General features: G+C 47.9%; 1 protein-coding gene across 1 annotated transcript in view; it reads left to right on the top strand.

Moving 5' to 3' along the window:
- The window catches only part of POLR3B (RNA polymerase III subunit B), a 256879-nt gene that overhangs the window by 229428 nt on the left and 2985 nt on the right, over nt 1-24466 (top strand). Inside the window, exon 27 of the mRNA XM_082257170.1 lies at nt 4379-4552. Coding sequence (XP_082113296.1) covers nt 4379-4552 — 174 coding nt within the window. The remainder of the gene's footprint in view (nt 1-4378; nt 4553-24466) is intronic.

The following is a 24466-nucleotide window of genomic DNA, read 5'->3' on the forward strand; positions in this document are numbered from 1 at the left end:
ACAGCTCCCTCCTACCTTTGCCAAGCTGGTGGACCAGTCGGTCCAGGGGTTGCAGTTTATCCATGATGCCTCTTTGAATGTGGCTCTCCTAGTGCCTCGGCGTGTCTTTTGGCTCAAATGCTGGTCTGTGGACCACACATCTAAAAAGGCCTTGAGCGATCTTCCCTTTTCAAGGAGATCGCCTGTTTTGAGCTACCCTGGATGACATCATAAAAGAACCCACAGGGGGGAAGAGTACCTTTCTTCTGCAGGCTACTAAGGGCAAGTAACCTCGTTGTAGATGTGGGCTTTCCTTTTCGGCTCATAAGTTTTTTCAGCCCTCAGGGTCGACTGACAAGGACTCGAAGCCTTTCAGGTCCTCCAAACTAACCTGGTCTGGCAAGCCGAGAGCGGGCTTCTCCAGACCCATGGACAAGGCTCCTTTAGCATGAAGGTGCCCCCTCACCCGTATCGGGGGTGGGGGGGACATCTTTTCTGGTTTCCGGACCCATAGACTTCCCTCGTGCAACACAAGTGGGACCACAAAGTCATTCATTCCGTCTACAAGATCAAGTGTCGCTCTTGTCACCCGGCAAGGTTCTTTCCTTCCAACTTGTGCCTGTCACCAGACTGCTTGCTGGGTCTGTTTGGAGTGGTACAAGACTTGTTACATTAAGGGGTGATTGTCCAGGTTCCGACATCAGGACGTTTTCAGGGTTTTTACTCAAACTGTCCACAGTTCCCAGGAAGGAAGGCAAACTGCTTTGTGTGGGCGCAGAAGTTCAGAATGGAGTCCATTTGCACAGTGGTGTCATCCCTGCTTCAGGGGGATTTCCTCGCCTCTTTTAACATAGAGGATGCTTGCCTTCACATTCCAATATGTGCCAGTCATAAGCGCTTCCTCCGTTTTGCCGTGCGAGATGAGCTTTATCAGTTTGTGGCGTTACCCTTTGGTCTCGCTTCTGCTCCTTCACAAAAGTGTTAGCCCCGGTGCTAGCTTTGCAACGCCAACTCAGGATCGCGTAACTGGGCTACATGGATGATCTCCTTCTGCGAGTGGAGTCTCCTTCTGCTCTGGTGGAAAACCTGGAGATCACAATACGAACCCTGCGGGAGTCAGCTGGATTCTGAATTTTCAGAAGTCTGCTCTGGTTTCCGTCCACAAAGCTGGACTCTCTGGGCCTGACTCTGGACTCGGCCTTAGCCGGAGTGCTCCTTCCTCTGGACAACTCCAAAAATTTAAGGCTTCAATTTGTCTCCTGCTGTCCAACAGATGGCCATCCCTCCGGACTTGCATGCGGGTGCTGGGCCTGATGGTGTCTACCTTTTGAGGCAGTTCCATTTGCACAGTCCCATACGAGGTCCCTGCAAAGGGAGATTTTGATCAAATGGGACAAGTCTCCACAGTCTCTGGACAATCTGAGTCGGGGAAGGAAGCTGGGCAAATCCTTCCTCCCCTTGTATTGAACAGTGGTCACCACGGAAGCCAGCCTATCCGGCTGGGGAGGCGTCCTTGGCACGCGTTCTGCTCAGGGATCTGAAGGCTGGATAAGTCCAGGCTACTGATCAATGTCTTGAAACTCGGAGCAATCAGACTGTGTCTGGACCACTGGACGGATCGTCTTCAGGTTGTCCAGTGCGCATTTAATTGGACAATGCCACGGTCAATCACCAAGAAGTGTCCTGGCCGCTCTGGAGGTAGCTGGCATTCTAATGTGGGCAGAACGGTTCGTTCCAGCCCTCTCCACCGTACACATTCCCGGGGTGGAAAGCTGGCAGGCGAATTACCTCAGTCGGCAGGCGTTGGACCAAGGGGAGTGATCTCTTCATCCGGCGGGGTTTCATCTGTTGCGTCTCCGGTGGGGCACCCCCTAGGTAGATCTGTTGGTGTCTCGGCTCAACAGGAAGGTGCAGAGGTTTGTGGCTTGGTCAAGGGATCCTCTGGCCGATGCCACAGACGTGCTCGTGGCCCAGTGGGGTCAGTATCGTCTGATTTACGCCGTCCCTCCTCTCAAGCTTCTGCCCAGACTTCTATGCAGGATCGAGGCAGAAGGGATTCTGGTCATCTTAGTGGCCCCGGACTGGCCTCGGCAGGCTTGGTATGCCAATCTGGTCGCCAACGTTCCTTGGAAGCTTCCTCTCAGGGAGGCTCTTCTGTCCCAAGGACCGATCTATCCTGCTTTACAGTCACTGGCTTTGGCGACTTGAAAACCATGTGCTGAAGCATAGAGGTTTATCTGAGTCTGTGATTCCTACACTATTAAAAGCTAGAAAATCTACTTCTGGAATCTACCATCGTACGTGGAAGAGGTGCATTGTGTTGTGTGAGTCTCTTGGGGTTCATCCTCACTGCTTCTCGGTGGCTTGGATCTTGACCTTCCTTTAACGGGGGTTGAACAGAGTATCATTAAGGGTGAGGCTTTGGCGGTCCTATTCCAACGACTTTTGGCCAACCACCCCCTGGTGCGTACCTCTCTTCAGGGTGTCCGACATTTGGTTCCTCCAGTGCCGCTTTGGGAACTCAATTTGGTGCTTTCGGTCTTCCAGAAGCCTCCCTTTGAGAATTTTCGGGAGATTCCCCTGCTTACGCTGTCCCAGAAGGTGTTTTTTTTTGGTGGCTATCACCTCTGCATGTATGGTGTCGGAAATGGTGGCATTATTCTGTCGTTTGCCTTACCTGGTGATTCACAGGGATAAGAAGGTTCTTCACCCCTTTCCGTCATTCCTTCCAAAGGTTGTCTGATTTTCATTTGAATGAAGACATTGTGTTGCCTTCCCTGTGTCCCAGGCCTAAACAGCCAAAGGAAATTGCCTTGCTTGCCTTGGTTGTGGTCTGGGTGTACCTGGCAGCTACAAAGTCTTTTTTAGCAGGTTCCTTCTTTCCCTCAGGCTCTTAGTGCCTCCTGGGCTTTCCGTCATCAGGCGCCAGTGACCTAGGTTTTCAAGCCAGCCACTTGGTCGTCCGTGCACACTTTCACATGTTTTTATAAAGTGGATGTGTTGGCATCTGCGGATGCTTCTTTTGGCCGCACAGTTTTGCAGGCACCTGTTGAGAGGACCTGATCCTCTTCTACGGGTGTATTGTTTTTTTCAGGTGGGCTCCTGTTGCCTGATTGGCTACTGTTTGACCTTGGGAATTTTTTTGTTGTTCCCACCCCTCATGTTTAACACTGCTTTGGGACGTCCCAACATTTATGAAGATCTGAAGCTGTGTCCGTCAATGAACGAAAGAGAAAATTGGATTTTTGACTTGCTGTAAAATCCATTTCTCTGATGTTCATTGAAGGAACAGCACCCACCCCTCTGTGGAGTTGTAATTCTTCTGACACTACTTGTAACTAAACTAAGTGCCTATAGCAAAGAGAGGGAGTATACCCCCTGGGACTGGCCATGGGCATAGCCAGACTTTTTTTTTTCTGCCTAGTGTCTTACTCCTGTAGGGAGCAGTATAACCCAACTGTTATGAAGCTCTGAAGCTGTGTCTGACCATGAACATCAGAGAAATGGATTTTACGGTAAGTCAAAAATCCCATTTTTTTTCTCCACTAATATCCAAAATAAAAATTCTGCTGTTTGACAATAGGAATAAGTGTCAGCTTAAAAAAAAAAAAAAAAAACTAACACTTGTATTTGCTCTGTATTTTCTGCTGTTGCATAAGGGCAGTTAATAGTGGGAATACACTCTTCAATTTAACCCTAGTAAAGCATGTACTTGCCATTTGATGATATGCTGAATCAAGTAGACTTTTTTTTTTCTTCTCTGTAGAGTAATCAATAGAAAGAAACTGTCAGTGAGTGACCTCTCAGGCTCTGGTTGTTTGTAGAAGGTTGGACAGGATAATGTGCTATCCCTTCTAACGTTCGTGTAGTGCAGCGTCTGTAACATCTGCAGCTGACGGGACAGCTCTGCTGTCAGGAAAAGCTGTCACCATATCCTGCTTGTCTTCAGTTTGTTTAATGTGCTCAGCTTGTTGTTGTGAGCAGCTTCAGTAGAGGTTTTCCAAGTTAAACACCTTGGCTGCTATTTAACTGCTTTCAGAATCGTATCTCCATAGTATGTAAAAACCTCCAAACACAGTGACAACTTTGAATTGCATGCAGCTAACATCTATACTGTATCCACTCATTGCTCTGTACAGCTGGGTAAAATACGTTTGTATTGTAACAGTCACTCATTCAGTTTAAGGGAAAGGAAAAAAAAACAATTGTACCATTTTTTTTTTTCTTTTTCCATGAAAAGCGATCTATGACTTTTTTTTTTTTTTTCTTTTAATAACTGAGACTGATCAGGATGTTATAGGGAAAGCAGGCCCTCACATCTATCAGTTGTTTAAACTTTATTGCATTCTAGTTTCCTAACATTGCAAATCGTGTTGTTTCTCCATTTTTTTCCCTCCAGGCAACCCACTGAAGGACGCTCTCGTGATGGTGGTTTGCGTCTCGGTGAAATGGAACGAGATTGCTTGATTGGTTATGGAGCCAGCATGCTGTTGCTTGAGAGGCTGATGATTTCTAGTGATGCCTTTGAGGTGGACGTCTGTGGAGAGTGTGGCCTGCTGGGCTATTCTGGCTGGTAGGTAATCTGAAAGGTCTTTTTGGGTGTAACTAATTCAAAGTGACTATGTTGCTACATAAAATACATATTTAAAAATGCTTCCTTTAACCACTTCTCCTTAGGTGGATGTCATATGAAATTCTGGAGTTTAGGTGGTTAAATCTGAATAATGCCTGCAGCTGCAGGCATCACTCAGATATAATCTTTTTCAGCCGGCAATTCCCTATCATGTGAAAACAATTAGAGGGTTCCTCCCGCCACCCTCCAGTGCTTCTACTGGCTCGCCCGTGCGATGGGCGAGCCGGAGAATAAATCTGCCAGCGGCGGCTGTTTACCATAGAGCTGACTGAGGACCAGATGGTCCCCAGTCACCTCTTTGACCTTTGAAGCTCTGGCGCAACGCTATGACGTCAGGTCTGGGCTTGGCAGATGTAATCACTTTGGTTTCTTCGGTTGTGAAGCCAAGATCGTTGTTTTTTTGTTTTTTTTTTGTTTTTTTTTTTATTTCCGGCTTTCCCGTCTATAGGTGAGATCTGGAGACTTATAGACCACAGATCTCGCTGTGAAGAGGACCTCTCTACCCTATCCCTATTACAAGTGATGATTACATTCCTTGAAATAGGAATAAGTGATCAAAAAAAAAAAAAAAAAACGAAAAGGAGTTGTCAAAATAAAAAAAACAAAAGTAAAATAATTTATTTTTTTTTTTAAAGTGCCCCACACAAAAGCGACACGCCTGCATATGTAAACGTCGTTTAATCCACACATACAGTGCCTAGTGCCTTGCGAAAGTATTCAGCCCCCTTGAACTTTGCGACCTTTTGCCACATTTCAGGCTTCAAACATAAAGATCTAAAACTGTAATTTTTTGTGAAGAATCAACAAGTGGGACACAATCATGAAGGGGAACGAAATTTATTAGATATTTCAAACTTTTTTAACAAATAAACTGAAAAATTGAGCGTGCAAAATTATTCAGCCCCCTTAAGTTAATACTTTGTAGCGCCACCTTTTGCTGCGATTACAGCTGTAAGTCGCTTGGGGTATGTCTCTATCAGTTTTGCACATGGAGAGACTGAAATTTTTGCCCATTCCTCCTTGCAAAACAGCTCGAGCTCAGTGAGGTTGAAAGGAGAGCGTTTGTGAACTCCAGTTTTCAGTTCTTTCCACAGATTCTCGATTGGATTCAGGTCTGGATTTTGACTTGGTCATTCTAACACCTGGATATGTTCATTTGTGAACCATTCCATTGTAGATTTTGCTTTGTTTTGGATCATTGTCTTGTTGGAAGACAAATCTCCGTCCCAGTCTCAGGTCTTTTGCAGACTCCATCAGGTTTTCTTCCAGAATGGTCCTGTATTTGGCTCCATCCATCTTCCCATCAATTTTAACCATCTTCCCTGTCCCTGCTGAAGAAAAGCAGGCCCAAACCATGATGCTGCCACCACCATGTTTGACAGTGGGGATGGTGTGTTCAGGGTGATGAGCTGTGTTGCTTTTACGCCAAACATAACGTTTTGCATTGTTGCCAAAAAGTTCAATTTTGGTTTCATCTGACCAGAGCACCTTCTTCCACATGTTTGGTGTGTCTCCCAGGTGGCTTGTGGCAAACTTTAAACAACCCTTTTCATGGATATCTTTAAGAAATGGTTTCTTCTTGCCACTCTTCCATAAAGGCCAGATTTGTGCCGTATATGACTGATTATTGTCCTATGAACAGAGTCTCCCACCTCAGCCGTAGATCTCTGCTGTTCATCCAGAGTGATCATGGGCCTCTCGGCTGCATCTCTGATCAGTCTTCTCCTTGTATGAGCTGAAAGTTTAGAGGGACGGCCAGGTCTTTGTAGATTTGCAGTGGTCTGATACTCCCATTTCAATATTATCGCTTGCACAGTGCTCCTTGGGATGTTTAAGGCTTGGGGAATCTTTTTGTATCCAAATCCAGCTTTAAACTTCTCCACAACAGTATCTCGGACCTGCCTGGTGTGTTCCTTGTTCTTCATGATGCTCTCTGCGCTTTAAACGGACCTCTGAACACAGTGCAGGTGCATTCATACGGAGACTTGATAACACACAGGTGGATTCTATTTATCATCATTAGTCATTTAGGTCAACATTGGATCATGCAGAGATCCTCACTGAACTTCTGGAGAGAGTTTGCTGCACTGAAAGTAAAGGGGCTGAATAATTTTGCATGCCCAATTTTTCAGTTTATTTGTTAGCAAAGTTTGAAATATCCAAAAAATTTAGTTCCACTTCATGATTGTGTCCCACTTGTTGTTGATTCTTCACAAAAAATTACAGTTTTATATCTTTATGTTTGAAGCCTAAAATGTGGCAAAAGGTCGCAAAGTTCGAGGGGGCCGAATACTTTCGCAAGGCACTGTACGAGGTATCACCTTGAATGTCAGAGGGAGAGCAATAAGTCTAGCCCAAGACCTCCTCTGTAACTCTAAACAAGTAACCTGTAAAAAAGTTTTGAAGTGTCGCTTATGCAGATTTTTAAGTACCAAAGTTTGGCGACATTCCACAAGTGTGCGCAATTTTAAAGCGTGACCTATAAGGTTTCTTTTTACTCGGCGTGACATAATCTTTCACATTATACAAAAAAATGGGGCTGACTTTGGTGTTTTTTTTTTTTATTATTCCTGAGTTCGTTTTTTTTCCAATAAAAAAAAAAAAAAACACGTTTAAAAAAAAAATTTGATTTTTGACTTGCTGTAAAATCCATTTCTCTGATGTTTGAAGGACACCAGCTCCTGATCTTCTTAACCATTGGGTTATACTGCCCCCTACAGGAGTAGGACACTTGGCAGAAAAAAAGTCTGGCTACGCCTATGGGCAGTCCCAGGGGGTATACTCTCTCTCTCTGCTATAGGTACTCAGTTTAGTTACAAGCAGTGTCAGAAGAATTACAACTCCACAGAGGAATGGGTGCTGTGTATGTCAATGAACATCAGAGAAATGGATTTTACTGCAAGTCAAAAATCCAATTTTTCTTTCATTAATTGGCGGACACAGCTCCCGATCTTCTTAACCATTGGGACTTCCCAAAGCAGTGTTAAACATGAGGGGTGGGAGCAGCGAAAAAATAAATTCCCAAGGCTAAACAATAGCCAACCAGGTAAATAGGAGCTCAACCAAAACTACTGGAGCCCACCTGAAAAGAACAATACTCCCTGAGAGGACTAGGTCCTCTTAACAGCAGCCTGCAAAACTTTGCCGCCAAAGGAAGCATTCGGAGATGCCTGAGGATTCTCAGGAGGCTTCTGGAGGACTGAGAGCACCAAATTCCCAAGGCGGTAACGGAGACCACCCAGGAGGAGCCAAGTGCCAAACTCTCTGAAGAAAAGTACACACCAAGGAGTGTGTGGCCAAAGGTCATTTATAGAAGACTGCTAAGGCCAACCCCTGGTCCTTGATACGACTCAAGGCCGGGTTCTGCTCAACCCCCCCCCCCCCCCCCCATTGAAGGAAGGTCAAGTGCCGAGCAAATGAAAAAGAACTAGGATGAACCCCAAGAGACTCACAACAATGTACACTACCATTAAAAAGTTTGGGGTCACATAGAAATGTCATTATTTTTGAAAGAAAAGCACTGTTTTTTTCAATGAAGATAACATTAAATCAATCGGAAATACAGTCTAGGCATTGTTAATGTGGTAAATGACTATTCTAGCTGGAAACGGCTGATATTTAATGGAATCTCTACATAGTGTACAGAGGCCCATTTCCAGCAACCATCCCTTCTGTGTTCTAATGGTACATTGTGTTAGCTAATCGTGTTAAAAGGCTAATTGATAATTACAAAACCCTTGTGCAATTATGTTAGCACAGCTGAAATCTGTTGTGCTGATTAGAGAAGCTATAAAACTGGCCTTCCTTTGAGCTAGTTGAGTATCTGGAGCATCAGCATTTGTGGGTTAGAGGGTTCGATTATATTCTCAAAATGGTCAGAAAGAGAACTTTCTTCTGAAACTCGACAGTCTATTCTTATTCTGAGAAATGATCATGCGTGAAATTGCCAAGACACTGAGGATTGCCTTCAACTGAGTGTACTATTCCCTTCAGGGAACAGCACAAACGGGCGCTAACCAGAATAGAAAGAGAAGTGGGAGGCCCCGGTACACAACTAAGCAAGAGGACAAGTACATTAGAGTCTCTAGTTTGAGAAATAGATGCCTCACAGGTCCTCAACTGGCAGCTTTATTAAATGGTGCCCGCAGAATGCCAGTCTCAACATCCAACTTCTAGGCAGAGTGGCAAAGAAAAAGCCATATCTGAGACTGGCCAATAAAAGGAAAATATCAAGATAGGCAAATGAACACAGACATTGGACAGAGGAAGATTGGAAAAAGTGTTATGGACAGACAAATCTAAGTTTGAGGTGTTTGGATCATACAGAAGAACATTTGAGAGACCCAGAACAAGTGAACAGATGCTGGATTAGTGCCTGACGCCATCTGTCAGCCATGGTGGAGGGAATGTGATGGTCTAGGGCTGCTTTGGTGCTGATAAAGTGGGATATTTGTATAATAAGGATTTTGAATAAGGAATGCTATCACTCCATTTTGCAACGCCATGCCATACCCTGTGGACAGCGCTTGATTGGAGCCAGTTTCCTCCTACAACAGGACAATGACCCAAAGCATACCTCCAAACTATGCAAGAACTATTTAGGGAAGAAGCAGTCAGCTGGTATTCTCTCTGTAATGGATTGGCCAGCGCAGTCAGCAGATCTCAACCCTATTGAGCTGTTGTGGGAGCAGCTTGACCGTATAGTACGTAAGAAGTGCCCATCAAGCCAATCCAACTTGTGGCAGGTGTTTCAGGCAGCGTGGGGGGAAATTTCTAAGGATTACCTCAACAAATTGACAGCCAGAATGCCAAAGGTCTGCAAGGCTGTAATTGCTGCAAATTGAGAAATCTTTGATGAAAGCAAAGTTTGAAGGACAAAATTATTTCAAATAAAAATCATTATTTCTAACGTCGTCATTTTGCAAGTCATTTGATGAATAAAAGTGTGGGTTTTCATGGAAAACACGAAATTGTCTTGGTGACCCCCAATCTTTTGAACGGTAGTGTACGTCTTCCATGTACGATGGTAGATCTTTCTAGAAGTAGATTTCCTAGCTTTTAACAGCGTTGGAATAACCGACTCAGATAAACCTCTACACTTCAGCACCTGGCGTTTAAACAGCCAAGCCGTCAAAGCCAGCAACTGTAAAGCAGGATGAAAGATTGGTCCTTGGGACAGAAGATCTTCCCTGAAAGGAAGTCGGTGTACCAAGCCTAGGGAGGCCTGTCATGGGCCACTAAAATGACCAGAATCCCTTCTGCTTCGATCCTGCGTAGAAGTCTTGGCAGGAGCTTGAGAAGGAGGAAGGCGTAAATCAGATGATACTGACCCCACGGGGCCACCAGCGCATCTGTGCCGTTCGCCATAGGATCCCATGACCGTGCCACAAACCTCTGCACCTTTCGTTTGGGCTGGGATGCCAACAGATCCACCTTGGGATGCCCCATTGGAGACACAACTGATGAAACCCCTCCGGATAAAGGGACCACTACCCTTGGTCCAACAGCTGCCGACTGAGATAATCCACCTGGCAGTTTTCCACCCTGGGAATGTGTACGGCAAAGAGGGCTGGAACTAACCGTTCTGCCCACCTTAGAATTATGGCTACCTCCAGAGCTGCCAGGACAATTCTTGTGCCCCCCCTGGTGATTAACATAAGCCACGGCCGTGGCTATGTCCGATTGAATGTGCACTGGACATCCCTGAAGATGATCCATCCAATGTTCCAGGCATTTAGATCACTTAGAGTTCCAAGACATTGATCGGTAGTCTGGACTCTTCCAGTGTCCAGATCCCCTGAGCAGAATTTTTGCCGAGGACACCTCCCCAGGCGGACAGGCTGGCATCCTCTGATAACCACTGTCCAATACAATGGGAGGAAGGATTTGACCAGCTGAAGCGCCAGAGAAAGAAGCCACCATATCAGGGACTCTTTTTTTTTTTTTTTTCTGGATCAGCCAGATCTGATTGTCCATAGACTGCGGTTTCTTGTCCCATTTGCCCAGAATCTCCCTTTACAGGGATCTCGTATGGAACTGTGCAAACGGAACCACCTCAAAGGTAGACACTATCATGTCTGGCACCCGCATGCAAGTCCGGAGGGAGGACCATCTGCTGGACAGCAGGAGACGAATTGTAGCCTGAAGTATCTGGTGTTTGTCCAGAGGAAGGAGCACTCTGGCTAAGGCCGAGTCAAGAGTCAGACCCAGATAGTCCAGCTCTGTGGACGGAACTAGAGAAGACTTCTGAAAATTCAGAATCCAGCCAAAGTCCCTATGGTGATTTCCAGGTTTTCCACCAGAGCAGTAGGAGACTCTGCTCGCAGAAGGAGGTCGTCCAAGTAGCCCAGTACCACGATCCCCTGTTGGCATAACAATGCTAGCACCGGGGCTAACACTTTAGTGAAAACCCAAGGAGCAGAAGCGAGACCAAAGGGTAACGCCCCAAACTGATAATGCTCCTCTCCCATGGCAAAGTTGAGAAGCACTGGTGATCGGCACATATTGGAATGTGAAGGTAAGCATTTTCGATGTCGATAGAGGCAAGAAAATTCCCCTAATGCAGGGATGCCACCACCATGCGAATGGACTCCATTCTGAAACTTCTGCACCTACACAAAGCAGTTCAGCGCCTTGAGGTCCAGAATTGGACATACCTTGCCTTCTTCCTTCCTGGGAACTGTAAACTGGTTTGAGTAAAATCCCTGAAAACGCTCCAATGTTAGAACCGGGAAAATCACCCCTTGAAGTAACAGGTCTTGTACAGCCCCAAACAGACCCTGTAAGCGGTCCGGGGACAGGTGCAAGCTGGAAGGAAAGAACCTTGCCGGGGGGTAAGAGCGAAACTTGATCTTGTAGCCAGACCGTATAACTTTGTGGACCCATTTGTCTTGTACCAGGGAAGTCCAGGGGTCCAGAAACCAGCTAAGACGTCCCCCCCACTCCCATTTCGGGTAAAGGGCACACCTTCATGCTGAAGGAGTCTTGTCCGCTGGTCTGGATAAGCCCGCTCTTGATTTGCTAGACTAAGTTCGCTTGGATCCACCAGAGGAAGCCCTGAACAGCTTTGATCCCTTGTCAGATGCCCCTGAGGGACAAAGAAACTTCTTATGAGCCGAGAATATTGGCCAATGTCTACAAAGGTCCTGGCCCTTACTAGCCTGCAGAAGAAAGGTACTCCCCCCCCCCCCCCCCCCCCCCCCGTGAGACCCTTAATGATGTTATCCAGGGTAGCTCCAAACAGACAATTTCCTTGAAAAGGAAGATCAGTCAAGGCCTTTTTAGAAGTCTGGTCCGCAGACCAGCATTTAAGCCAAAAAATACGTTGAAGAATCCCTGGTGAAACCGAGAACTTAGCGACTAAGGGAGCCGCATTCAAAGAGGCATCCCAGATAAACTGCAGCCCCTGGACCAACTGATCCGCCAGCTCAGCAAAGACAGGGGGGAGCTGCTCCCCCTCCAGGTCACGGCATAAAAGCTTAGCCCACTTGGTCAGAGACACCAGTGCAATTTGTAAATACCAGTCTCAGTGCTGAACCAGCCAGCGTGTACATATTGTGGGCCACAACCTCTGCTTTCCTGTCAGCCGGGGACTCTTTAACCGGAATCATGGTTGCTTTGTTCAATCTGGAGACCGGAGGGTACACCACCGGTGGAGCATTCCACTTTTTAAGAAGGGACTCCTCAAAGGGGTACCACATAGCAAATCGCTTAGGGATCACAAAGGGACTTTTTGGCCGTTCCCAATCTTGGCGACAATTATGTCAAAATAGGTGGCGAAAGGAAACACCTTTGCCACTCTGGTTGGCCTGTGAGTGCCAAAGGGAACCTGTGCCTCTGTCGCAGCTGCATCCCCATCTTCAAGGTCTTACGCACAGATTCAACCAGAGCCGCCTTGTGCGCGGTTGCAGACGTGGAGGAATCCGCCTCACTATCAGAGGATTCCAGGCGCGTGGTTGCAGACCCAGCAGGGTGACCCATGTCCGCGGCGGCCGAATCAGATTCAGGATCTAAGGAGACAGATGAGGCAGGGGGCGCTTTTTGCTAGCCCTTCGCCTAAAAGCCACCTCCACCCGGGACACAAAGGACTCCAGGACCGCCGTCAGTGCATCGATGGATGGGTGGGACCTGGAGGGCCCCGCAGCCTCTGAGAGGGGATCAGGTGGGGAAATGTGCTCCAAAGACTCCATGAGTCAATAGGAAGACCCCACAAAAAAAGGTGAATACCCCACCAGACTCACCACCCAGCAGAAACCATCACCAGCACCCACCAGGATAATCTGAACTTCACGTGTGGCGATCAGGAATTGAAAAGATCCAGGAGTCCACACCAGGGGATGAGGAGGGGCTTTCACCAGCAACATTTTCGCCCTTAGGGCTCCACTGTCGTGGTCGCCGTTATTTTCAATGGCAAACCACCGCAAAATGGCTGCCAGACTACACAAATATGGCTGCCGTGCATTGGGCACACAGGCTACAGCAAGTTGGCGCCCCCCCGCATGGCACCTTGAGGCTCCCAGGGACCCAGGAGGGATCCCTAGGCCTAATAAAACAGGACAGGCGGGAAGGGGGGGCTCCAGGCAGAAGCCCCCACCAGGTACAGCCCTCCCACCAACAGCCGATTGCCAAGTCAGCGATATGGCCCACAGGAACCACCAGACTGATGAGGGGGGTGCCTAACAGGAGAGGAGTGCCAGAATAGGCCCGGTATGGAAGTGGTTAAAGGAAGACCCTAATACTTACCTTACCTAGTCTGTCTTGCTGCCCATGGGGCCCATGAATGAAACCACAGAGCCTATTGAGTCTAAGTATATTTTTTTATTTAACTAACAAGCATGTTATACTTGCCTGCTCTGTGCAATGTTTTTGCACAAAGCATCCCCAGTCGTCTTCTTCTTAGATCCCCTACTGGCATTCCTGCCCCCCACCCTGCTGAGTGCCCACAGAACATTGCTCAGCCCCGCTGCCTCTTCACTGGCTGTGATTGACAGCAGCGGGAGCCAATATCTGAGCCTATGTGGGGAGAGAGAGAGGTAAATGAGAATGCTCAGATACGTTTAAATACGTTTAAACTGTAATGCAGAGAGTGCATTAAGGTTAAAAAATAATCTTTTAGTACCACTTTAACTCTTGAAGATAGCAAAGATTGACGGCAGCCACACGCAGGTAAGTATTAAGGATTTTTTTTTTTTTTAATAATCTCATAAACCTATATTTTGTTCACAATAAAAAATATATAAAAATTTTAAACTGAGAAAATTTACTATTTTAAGAATCCAATAAAGTAATTTTGAAATTGATGGCACCAACGTGTCTCAAAATTGTTGGGACAGGGCAACAAAAAGCTGGCAAAGTAAGTGATACTAACAAAGAAGAGCTTTAAGGACATTTTGCAACTAATTTGGGTAATTGGCAAAAGGTCAGTAACATGACTGGATATAAAAAGAGCATCTTAGAGAGTCAGTGTCTCAGAAGTCAAAATGTGCAGAAGTTCACCAGTCTTTGAAAAGCTTCATCTACGAAAGTCGATCCATTTCATCATAAAGTTCCTCAACATAAAATTGCAAAGACTTTAAATTTATCATCATCTACAATACATGATATTAAAAGATTCCAAGAATGCGCAAGGGACAAGGTTGAAAGCAAATTGGAAGCGTGTGATCTTTGGGCCCTCCTTAGGACGCCTCTGCATTAAAAACAGGCATGATTCTGTGTTGGACATCACTGCATGGGCTCAGGAATACTTCAAAAATCACTTTGAACACAGTTCACCGTGCCATTTAAAAATGCAAGGTAAAGCTCTGCCATGCATAGAAGAAGCTGAATCTGAACATAATTCAGAAACACCTCCATTTCATTGTGGAAAACTGTTCTGTAGTCAAACAAATAGAAATTTGACATTCTTTTTGGCAGCCACGGGGACTGCGTCCTCCCAACTAAAGAGGAGAGGGACCTTCCGGCTTGTTATCAACACTCAACCCAAAAGCCTGGTTCTCTGATGGTATGGGGGTGCATTAGTGTGTATGGAATGGACAGCTTGCACTTCTGGAAAGGCACCATCAATGCTGAAAGATGTATCTAGGTTTTAGAGCAGCATATGCTCCCATCTAGATGGTCTTTTTCGGGGAAGGCCTTGCATACTTCAGCAGGACAATGATAAACCGCACACTGCATCTATGGCAACATCATGGCTTCGTAGAAGAAGAGTCCGGGTGCTTAACTGGCCTTCCTGCAGTTCAGACCTTTCACCAGTTGCAAATATTTGGCGCATCTTGAAACAAAAAATACTACAGGACTGTTAAGCAGTTAGAATCCTCTATCAGGCAAGTATAGGACAACATTCTTCCCCCCAAAGATCCAGCAACTGGCCTTCCTAATTTACAGATGTTTACAGAAAGTTGTTAAAAGAAGAGGGGTTTCTACACTGTGGTAAACATGGCCCTGTCCCAACTTTTTTGAGACTTGTTGCTGCAATCAATTTCAGAATTATTCCAAATATTGTTGGATCTCGTGCTTGACTTTAAATAGTGAGACTGCTGCACAAAAAAGTAACTATATATGATATAATATTTAGAAGTGCGCTGTCTCAGTGTGTTAGAGATATAAAAAAAATCACCTCTGATTATATCCTACATATTTTAGTATATAGTGAAAATCAATTATACAAAAGGTTAAAAACAAATCACACAATATCACATGAACCAGTTATGCTATATAAAGTACAATGTGCAAAAAAAACAAATCCTCCTGAATAAACAAAATGTTGTGAATACAAAAATGCAAATGTATGTGCAAATTACATAAATGTAATCCTGGCAGTGTATAAATAAAGGAAACCTCTAAATGAAACACATAATGTGACATCAGTCCAAATTCTATCCTTCTCAGTGCAATAACGTGCTATTGTGCTATTCTTTATAAATCTTAATTTATCCACTGCTTCACTTCCACCTTAGTGCTCATGCAAACAGACAGGCTGCTTACCAGAACGTATGGTCCCCACCGGGATCAAACACACTTAGAGAGTATCCCCTATAGGGAAAGCCACAGCTCACTCCCAGTCAGGTTAACAGATGTCCTGATCAGAGCAACTTGGGTTCCGGCTCCAACAGATGTGCTTATTAAAAGCAAGGAGGAGAACTCCTAGTGCATTACTGATAGACCGTATATTTAAAAACATAGATGCCTCCAATCCCAGTTGACGCCTTCAAAGGGGAAACATGTTGGTTGTAGCCAGCGGTGTGACGTCAGCACTCACGTGCCGATTGAGTGTGGTGGCCGGGTCTGCAGGTTCTTTGTTTGCCTTAAAAACTCAACCAGTCTTGTAGGTGCAATACTTTGTTTTTAAATAAACGAACTATCAGTATTGCACTATGTATTCTCCTCCTTGTTTTTAATATACACATCTGTTGGAGCTGGAACACAGATTGATCTTATCGGGACATCCATGAATCTGGCTTGGAGTGAGCTGTGGTTTTCCCTAGAGGGGGATATTCTCTAAGCAGGTTTGATCTTGGTGGGGTAAGCAGCCTGTTTGTCTGCACGAGCACTAAGGTGGAAGTAAAGCGGTGGATAATTTGAGATTATTCACAAAGAATAGCACAAGAGAACTTTATTGCACTGAGAGGGATATAATTTAGACTGTCATCATGTTATATGTGTCATTTAGATGTTTCATTTTTCTCTTACGTCCTCTGACAGACGCAGCCTCTTCCAAGTTTCATCACTATTGGGTAATGGCGCCCTCTGCAGGAGCAGGCTAGGTACTGAAACTTCATTAAAAAGCTTTAACTAGACACATCTTAGGGGATGTCCCTCTCGATATTACCCTCAGACACTTAGAGCTTACTAATCAGTTTCGTGCTGCCTAGCTCAGGAGTAGGACCTAGGATACCCTGCTGGGACTCCGGCCTCAGTTTTTTGTTTTTTCTTTGAAAAATGTTTATTTTATTTTCTTCACTCACTATTGCTAGCTAGTCAGGGGGATCCTCCTGCAGAACTACAGGCGACAGCCGGGTTGGGCTTCGCACTGGATAATCTAGATCCTTATGGTACCCCAGCCTGGCCTACGAGCGTGCTCAAGTTGTGGTCCGCCCAGGCCTCGCCACGATGGATGGGAGTAATTTTTCGCCGGGACGCATCAACCTGGAACGTCCTGTGTTGCAGCATCCCCTCTTGGCTGATGGCAACCCCACTCAGGGTGGGAGGCGAGCTGTATCGGAGTGGTGCCCGCGGTCCATGGTATGGCAAGTGATGCTACTCCCTGTGTCCCTTGGACAGTATTTTGGGGGGGGGGTGATGTGGGCCCACTCCTGGGTATGTCAGAGGGGTGGTCTCTGTGTGGTCCCCCCTGGCAGGTCTGGACAGGATCCTGCCTCCCTGCTCCTTATGGGGGCACTCTAGCGGCACCCACTGCATGGGGGGGTGTAGGGCTCCTACCTTGGGGGGGGGGGTGTCCTGTTGTGGATTCCCGCGGTGGCCAGGGTTTCTGGGCTCCTGACTGTCGGTGCCGTTTTCGGCCGCCATTTTGGGTGAGGGCAAGCCTGGCTGCATCAGTGTATGGGCAGCAGCCATTTTTTGCATTAACGTGCTTTTGGCACCATTTTCGGTGCCATCTTGGATGTGGGCAGCCGCATTGTAAGGGCAGCGGTCATTTTCCCTGTGCTTTCCCATATCTTTTCTATTTGCATCCATGTTTGTGTGGCTCAGGGCGCTTGTCGCGTGGAGAGCGGTTTGTTTTTATCTCTCGGCACTATAAGGGGTTTTATTGCTTTTTGGGCATTTTTCCTTAGACACATTGCCTTCTCAGTTATCTGGCAATATAAAGGCGGACCGCAATATAAAGGCGGAACGCAATCGCAGATTTAAAGGGCCAGTGTTCCTTTTTTTGTATTTCTGTCAAAACGGAGTCCCAGGGTGACAATTTCCCCACTGATCTTGTTTGTGCATCCGGGGCATCCGGATCACCTTCCCTAGCTTCTTTATCTGCAGCCCTTGAAACTTTGGCGTCCAAAGTTGATCTTATGATGTCACAAGGTAATGTTCAAAAATGGCCGATGCCCTCTGTCTTCTGAATCAGAGCCACAGTTGCCACAGACATTACCCTCCCTGTGGGATCCCTGTCCGCACGCTCAGACGGGGAGGAGGAGGAGTCCTCCCCGCTACAGCACAGGAACTTTGGTTGAAGCACTTGTTCGCTCCGTTAGAGAGACTTTGAACATTGATGATGAGCCCACCCAGTCAGGTAAGCGGATTTCCTTTGGGTCCCGCAAAACCCAGAAGTCAGGTCAGATTTTCCCCTGCCCCGAGGAGATTCACGATATCGTGAACGAACAGTGGCATCGCGTTTAGCATCGCGTTAAGCATGTGCTGGTGGTGCCTAAGCGTTTCAAAGCCATTATCCCTTTGCGGACCCTGTTTCCAATCGCTGGACAGTGTCACCTAAAGTGGACCACACTGTTTCCAGGTTGAAAAAATCCATGGTGGTTCCCGTGGAGGATTCCCAGGTCCCTGCTCATTCCCCAGGCCATGGGCTGCAGTTTATTTGTGATACAGCTGCTGTGCTGTCTTAACTTTGTTTCAGCGGTGCTGATTAGGCGCATGCTGTGGCTTAAGAATTGGTCCGCAGACCAAGCCTCTAAGAAAGCTCTCATTGATCTGCCCTTTCAAGGCGATCGCCTGTTTGGGGCTACCCTGGATGAGGACATTAAGGGTATAACGGGGGGGGTAGAGTACCTTCCTGCCATATTCTAGGAAAGGGAAGGAGCCCCGCCGCAGATGGGAGCCCTCCTTCTCAGCACATAGAAAATTATTTTGTGCTTCTGGGACAGAAAATAGGGGAAATAGATCTTTCAAATCTCCCTCGGGAGGTTCCAAGCTAGCTTCTCTGGACCCGCAGACATTACCCCTTCAGCCTGAAGGTCTGCCCTCACCTATTGTTGGGATGGGGGGGACATCTTTGCTGGTTTCTGGCCTCGTGGACCTCCTTCATGAGCATCAAGGGGATCCACGAAATGATTCTTTTGGGGGTACCCAGAAAGGGGGACAAAGCTTGTCCTTTTTCAGGTTTTTTAGGCCCTGTGTCTTCTTGTGTGGATTTAATTCCTGCAAAGGTTCAGGTGATGTCCAAACTGCCTAAGGTCCCCCCTATCCCTGTCCAGGAAATTAATTTACCTAGGTCTAATTCTGACCAGGATGGTCCTTCTTCTGGACAAACTTCAGGAACCACAGGCCGTATTTCACTGGCTGCTGTCACACAGATAGTTGTCTCTCCCATTTTGCATACATGTTCTGAGTCTGGTGGTATCCACCTTCAAAACAGTACTGTTTGCACAGTCCTACATGCAGGTTCTTGAGCAGGTTCGGCTGCACAGGAGGATACCGAGTTTCGTGGCGAGATCATGGGTTTCTCTGGCAGACGCAGCAGGCCTCCAAAGGCCACAGTAAGGCCAGTATATCATCTTCGACTCAGGCTTCTTCTGCAATTCCTGTGAGGAATCAAGGGCGAAGATCTTCCAATCAGTCTTGTAGCCATAAACGTCCCTTGGGGGCTTCCTCTCAGAGAAGACCAGTTGTCCCAAGGGCTGATCTACCATCCTGCTTTAAAGTCACTGGTTTTAATGGCTTAGCTATTGAAAGCCAGGTACTGAGGGATAGAGGTCTGTCTGGATCAGTGATCCCTACTATGGTGAAGGTGAGGAAGTGGTCTTCCAGCAAGATATACCATTGTACGTGTAAAGCGTACATTTCTTGGTGTGAGTCGATTGGTGCTCATCCTCGATAGTTTTCTGTGGCTCGGATCTTAACCTTTCTTCAACAGGGCATCGATCAGAAGTTGGCCTTGAGTACCATCAAAGGCGAGGTGTCTGCCCTGGCCATCTTCTTTCAGCGACCCCTAGCCATGTACTCTTTATTTCATACTTTCATTCAGGGTGTTTGGCATGTGGCTCCACCTGTACGGTCTCTTTTGCCGCCATGGGATTTAAATTTAGTATTTTCAGTTTTCCAGAAACCTCCATTTGAGAATATGCAGGAGATTCCCTTGCCTACGTTATCCCAGAAGGTGACATTCTTGGTGGCTTTTACCTCGGCCCGCAGGGTATCGGAATTGGCGGCATTATCCTGTCGCAGTCCCTATTTAGTGGTCCATAGGGATAAAGTGGTTCTTCGTCCCTGTCTATCATTCCTGCCCAAAGTTCTCCCTGACTTCCATTTGAATGAGGACTTTGTGTTGCCTTGTGTCCCAAGCTGGCTCATCCCAGAGAATTTGCTTTGCATACCTTGGATGTGGTTTGTGCGATTCCGCTGTATGCAGCAGCTACCTAATCCTTTTGAAGGTCAGACTCGCTTTTTGTGGTTATGGGCAGACCAAGAAAAGGGCTGGCCGCTTCTTCGGCTACCATCTCCAGATGGATCAGATAGACGGTGACCCAGGCCTATTCCTTTAAAGGTCAGGTTCCCCCTTTCTTGGTCACGGCACATTCTACTAGGGCGCGGAGTGCTTCTTGGGCCTTCCATCATCAGGCATCAATATCGCCAGTTAAGGTAGATACTTTGGCATCTGTGGATGCTTCTTTTGGCTGCAAAGTTTTGCAGGCTTCTGTTTAAAAAGGGCGTTTCCCTCTTAAAGAGGTGTTTTTTCTTTAAACTTTTATTTTTCAGACGGGGCTCCTGTGTCCTGGTTAAGGGTTGTTATGTTTAGCCTTGGGTTTTTTTCCCTACCCCTCATTTTCCTTTTGTCACTGCTTTTGGATGTCCCAGTAGTTATGATTTATGGAGTGCTCTGTCCGTCGATGAACGAACGAGAAAATGGGATATTTGTACTTACTGTAAAATCCATTTATCTCAGTTCGACGGACACAGCACCCACCCCTCTATGGAGTTCTGATACTTCTAATACTGCTTGCTACTAAACTGATTACCTAGAGCAGAGAGGGGGGCTTATATACCAAGCTGAGGACGGCCCATGGGCGTAGCCAGGTGTTTTTTGTTCTGCCTAGTCCTACTCCTGGAAGAGGCAATATAACCCAGTAGTAATGATTTATGGAGCGCTGTGTCCGTCAATTCAGAGAAATGGATTTTACGGTAAGTACAAAAATCACATTTCTCTTACGTCCTCCGGCAGTCGCCGCCTCCTCGAAGTCCTCACTGTTGGGTATTGTCTTCCTATCCGTAGGAATAGCTAGGCATATAGACTTAGTCCAAAGACAAAAGGCATTAGCATATACACACCCACGGGGGCTGTCCCATCCGGTCAATACCCCCCCTGCATCACCACTCCCAACTCAGTTTTAATTTGCCTAGCGTTAGGGATAGTCAGGCTACCTTGTGCTGGGGCTTCAGTCTTAGCCTTCCTAAATCTTTTATTTGATTTTCTTTTTAAATGTCAGTTTTTTTCTCTCACTTTACTAGCTGTTTATTTTGTCAGCTTTAGTGTTAGTTTATTCTTCGGATGAAGATGGATCATGCGGTGCTCGGATTCGGACTGGCCGCCCTGGTTCTCCAGGGCACAGAGGGTCAGATGGACCCCTAGCCCGCCATTGAGCGTTCAGCTATGGTTCGCCCTGGCATTAAGAACGACCCATCCCTGTTCCCTGCAGGGATGCAGCCGTGAGGTGGCTACCTCACAGGACTCGTCTGCGGTGCTGCAGCGTCATGTCCCTGGCTCACGGCACTCCCTGTCAGATGAGGACAGAGGTTTATCCGTGCATGGAGGCTCCCCACGCCATCGGGTACAGGTAAGTACTTTTCTGTGTGGGGCCTCTGCCTGGGGTGGCAGTCTGTGTTGCTGTGTGTCCCCATGTCTGTGCCTGTGTGACTCCCTGTGCGATCCCTGCGGGGTTCGTTTTGTGCAGATCTGTATGTTTGCTGGGGGTCCCTGTCCCTGTGTCACCTTAGGTGCATGTGTGGGGGTACAGACTTGTGTGTTGTGCGGTGACCGCTGCAGGGGTAAATTCACGCGGTCCGCCATGTTTTTACTATGCACACGTGTATGACCCCTCTGGGGCGAGTATACAGGTCATTTTGGCACCATCCACCGCCATTTTGTGGGCGGTAGAACGATCGGTTCGGCCGCATGTCGGCGGCCATCTTGGTGTAGCCTCCTATGCATCCCTATGGGGCAGCCATTTTCCCTGGGGTCTGGCTTATAGCCAGCCCCCTCCAGCAGCATTTCCTTTTCCTCTCAGGCACCAAGGACACAGGTAGCAACGCTCTGCGGGCTCTGCAGTTTGTCTCTCTGTCTTCCTCTGTATACTGCTTCTGGCTCAGTTTTTCTCAGTTTGGGGGTCTTCATAGCTGTGACAGTAGCGGTGGGCTGCGCACTCCGCAGCGCTATTTAAGGGGACAGTACACTACTTTTTTGCACTGTAGTTTTTTTTTTTTATTATCTTGAGCCATGGATTCTCAGGAAAGCAAGTTTCCTCCAGCTTTAGTGGGGGGCCCCAGTAGTTCTCCTGTGGCCCCGCTGCGACCTGATCTGGCTGCTGTAGTTGCGACTTTAGTGGCAAATATGGAAATGCTAATGTCTGAACGGGCTGCGAGAAAACGGCCCAGGCTGTCTCTCTCTTCTGATTCAGATGGGGATATGGCTGCTGCTGCTGTTGCTGCTGCTGCGAGCGTGCCCTTTTCAGGGTCCCGCTTATCCTTAGACCCCCGGGGGTCTGAGGGGGAGGCTGAGGTGGAGGGTGTCGATACATCCTCCCCAGGGTCACCTGAAGAACGGGCGACCATGGATGAGTTGATTATTTCGGTTAAGGATATCTTACATTTGGAGGATGAGCCCAATCCTCCGGGCGTTGTGTCCTCATTTGGGACGCACAGGGCCCGCAAGCCTGTGCAGGTTTTTCCCTGCCCAGCTGAATTTCATTACACTGTTAATTAAATGTGGCGCACGTTAAAACGTCCATTCCTGGTACCTAGTCGGTTCAAATTGCTTTATCCTTTTGCGCCGGCTACGGAATCGCGATGGTGTGTGCCTCCACAGGTAGATCACACTGTGGCCGTGCTGAACAAGGCTACCTTGGTTCCTACTGAGGATACCCCGGTTTTCCGGGATCCCACGGACCGGCGGTTGGAGTCTCTAGCCCGCCATTCCTATACGGTGGCGGGTTCGTTGCTCAAACCCGTTTTCGCATCCGTTATGGTGGCTCAGGCGGTGGCTGATTGGATTAAGATGCTTAGAAGCAACCTAGTGTCTGATGACCTGCCGCCTGCCCGACTGGAAATGGTGGACCAGATCCACCAAGGAGTCATGTATTTGTGTGATGCAGCCCTGAATGAGGCCCCCTTGGTGGCCCGCCTCTCGAGTGTCGCGGTACTTAACCGGCGACTGATATGGCTGAAGAGCTGGTCGGCCGACCAGTCCTCGCGGAAAACAGTTGCTGATTTTCCCTATGCTGGTTCTCGCCTTTTTGGCGAGGCGTTGGATACCCTGGTAAAAGGTGTCACGGGGGGCAAGAGCACTATGTTACCCCAGAACCCGAAGAACAAGTCTTTCCGAGGCAAGCGGGGTTCTGCACCTAGATCCAATCGGGGGTCCTTTCGTGCCTTTCGGAACCAATCCAAGGGCAAGCCCTTCAAGGCCCAGGGCAACCAGAAGAAACCCTGGGCGGGTAAGCAGAAGACCGGCAATGCCGGCTCGGCGGGACACTCCGCCTCTGCCTGAAGGGGCGCCCTCACCCGTTTCTGGGGTGGGGGGACGTTTGCGCGGTTTCCTCCAGCCTTGGCTGCTCCGGATCTCGGACAGGTGGGTCCAGGAAATCGTTCGATCAGGTTACAAGATCGAATTTCTTTCCAGGCCGGCGGACAGATTCTTTCCCTCCAATCTCCATCTGCTTCCGGGCCGTTTGCAGGACTTGCATCAAGCGGTGCAGGACCTGCTTGCTCAGGGGGTGATTGTCCCGGTGCCTCATCGGGACAGGTTTCGGGGGTTTTATTAGAATCTGTTCACTGTGCCCAGGAAGGAGGGCAAAGTGCGTCCTATTCTGGACCTGAAAGCGCTGAACCGCTTCGTGCGTGTTCGGAAGTTTCGAATGGAGTCTCTCCGTTCGGTAGTGGCCTCCTTGAGTCCAGGAGAATTCCTAGCTTCGATAGATCTGAAGGATGCGTACCTGCACATCCCCATTTTCGAGGGTCATCAGCGGTACCTTCGGTTCGCTATCGCAGAGGAACACTACCAGTTTGTGGCGTTACCGTTCGGTCTCGCTTCGGCACCCAGGGTGTTTACCAAGGTGTTGGCACCGGTTCTGGGCCTGCTGCGGGCCCAGGGCATTACGGTCCTGGGGTACCTGGACGATCTACTTCTGAGATCGCGTGCTAGTCAGGACCTTGTGTGCGATCTGTCCATCACGGTACAGACGCTCCAGGAGTTCGGGTGGACCATCAACGTTCAAAAATCAGCGTTGTCTCCGTCGCTTCACCTTCCCTATCTGGGAATGGTTCTGGACTCTGCTCAGGCAAAGGTATTCTTGCCGGAGGACAAGCTCCGGACCTTGCGGGACGAACTCAGGTCCCTCAGGGACAATCCGTCCTCGTCACTCAGGACCTGCATGCGGGGCCTGGGGTTGATGGTGTCGGCCTTCGAGGCGATTCCCTTTGCCCAATTCCACACACGGGCTCTCCAGACGGAGATCCTGGCCAGGTGGGACAGACTTCCTCAGTCCTTGGATCTGGATGTCTCCTTGAGTCGCCAGACCAGATTGGCTCTTCTGTGGTGGATCCAGTCCCTGTCGGTGGCGGAAGGCAAGTCCTTCCGCCCGTTGGTGTGGACAGTGGTTACCACGGACGCCAGCCTGTCGGGCTGGGGTGGAGTCCTGGGCATGGGCAACCTGTCTGCCCAGGGCACTTGGTCGGAGG

This window comes from Pelophylax lessonae, assembly GCF_965119305.1.
Source record: "Pelophylax lessonae genome assembly, chromosome: 4".
Lineage (NCBI taxonomy): Eukaryota > Metazoa > Chordata > Amphibia > Anura > Ranidae > Pelophylax > Pelophylax lessonae.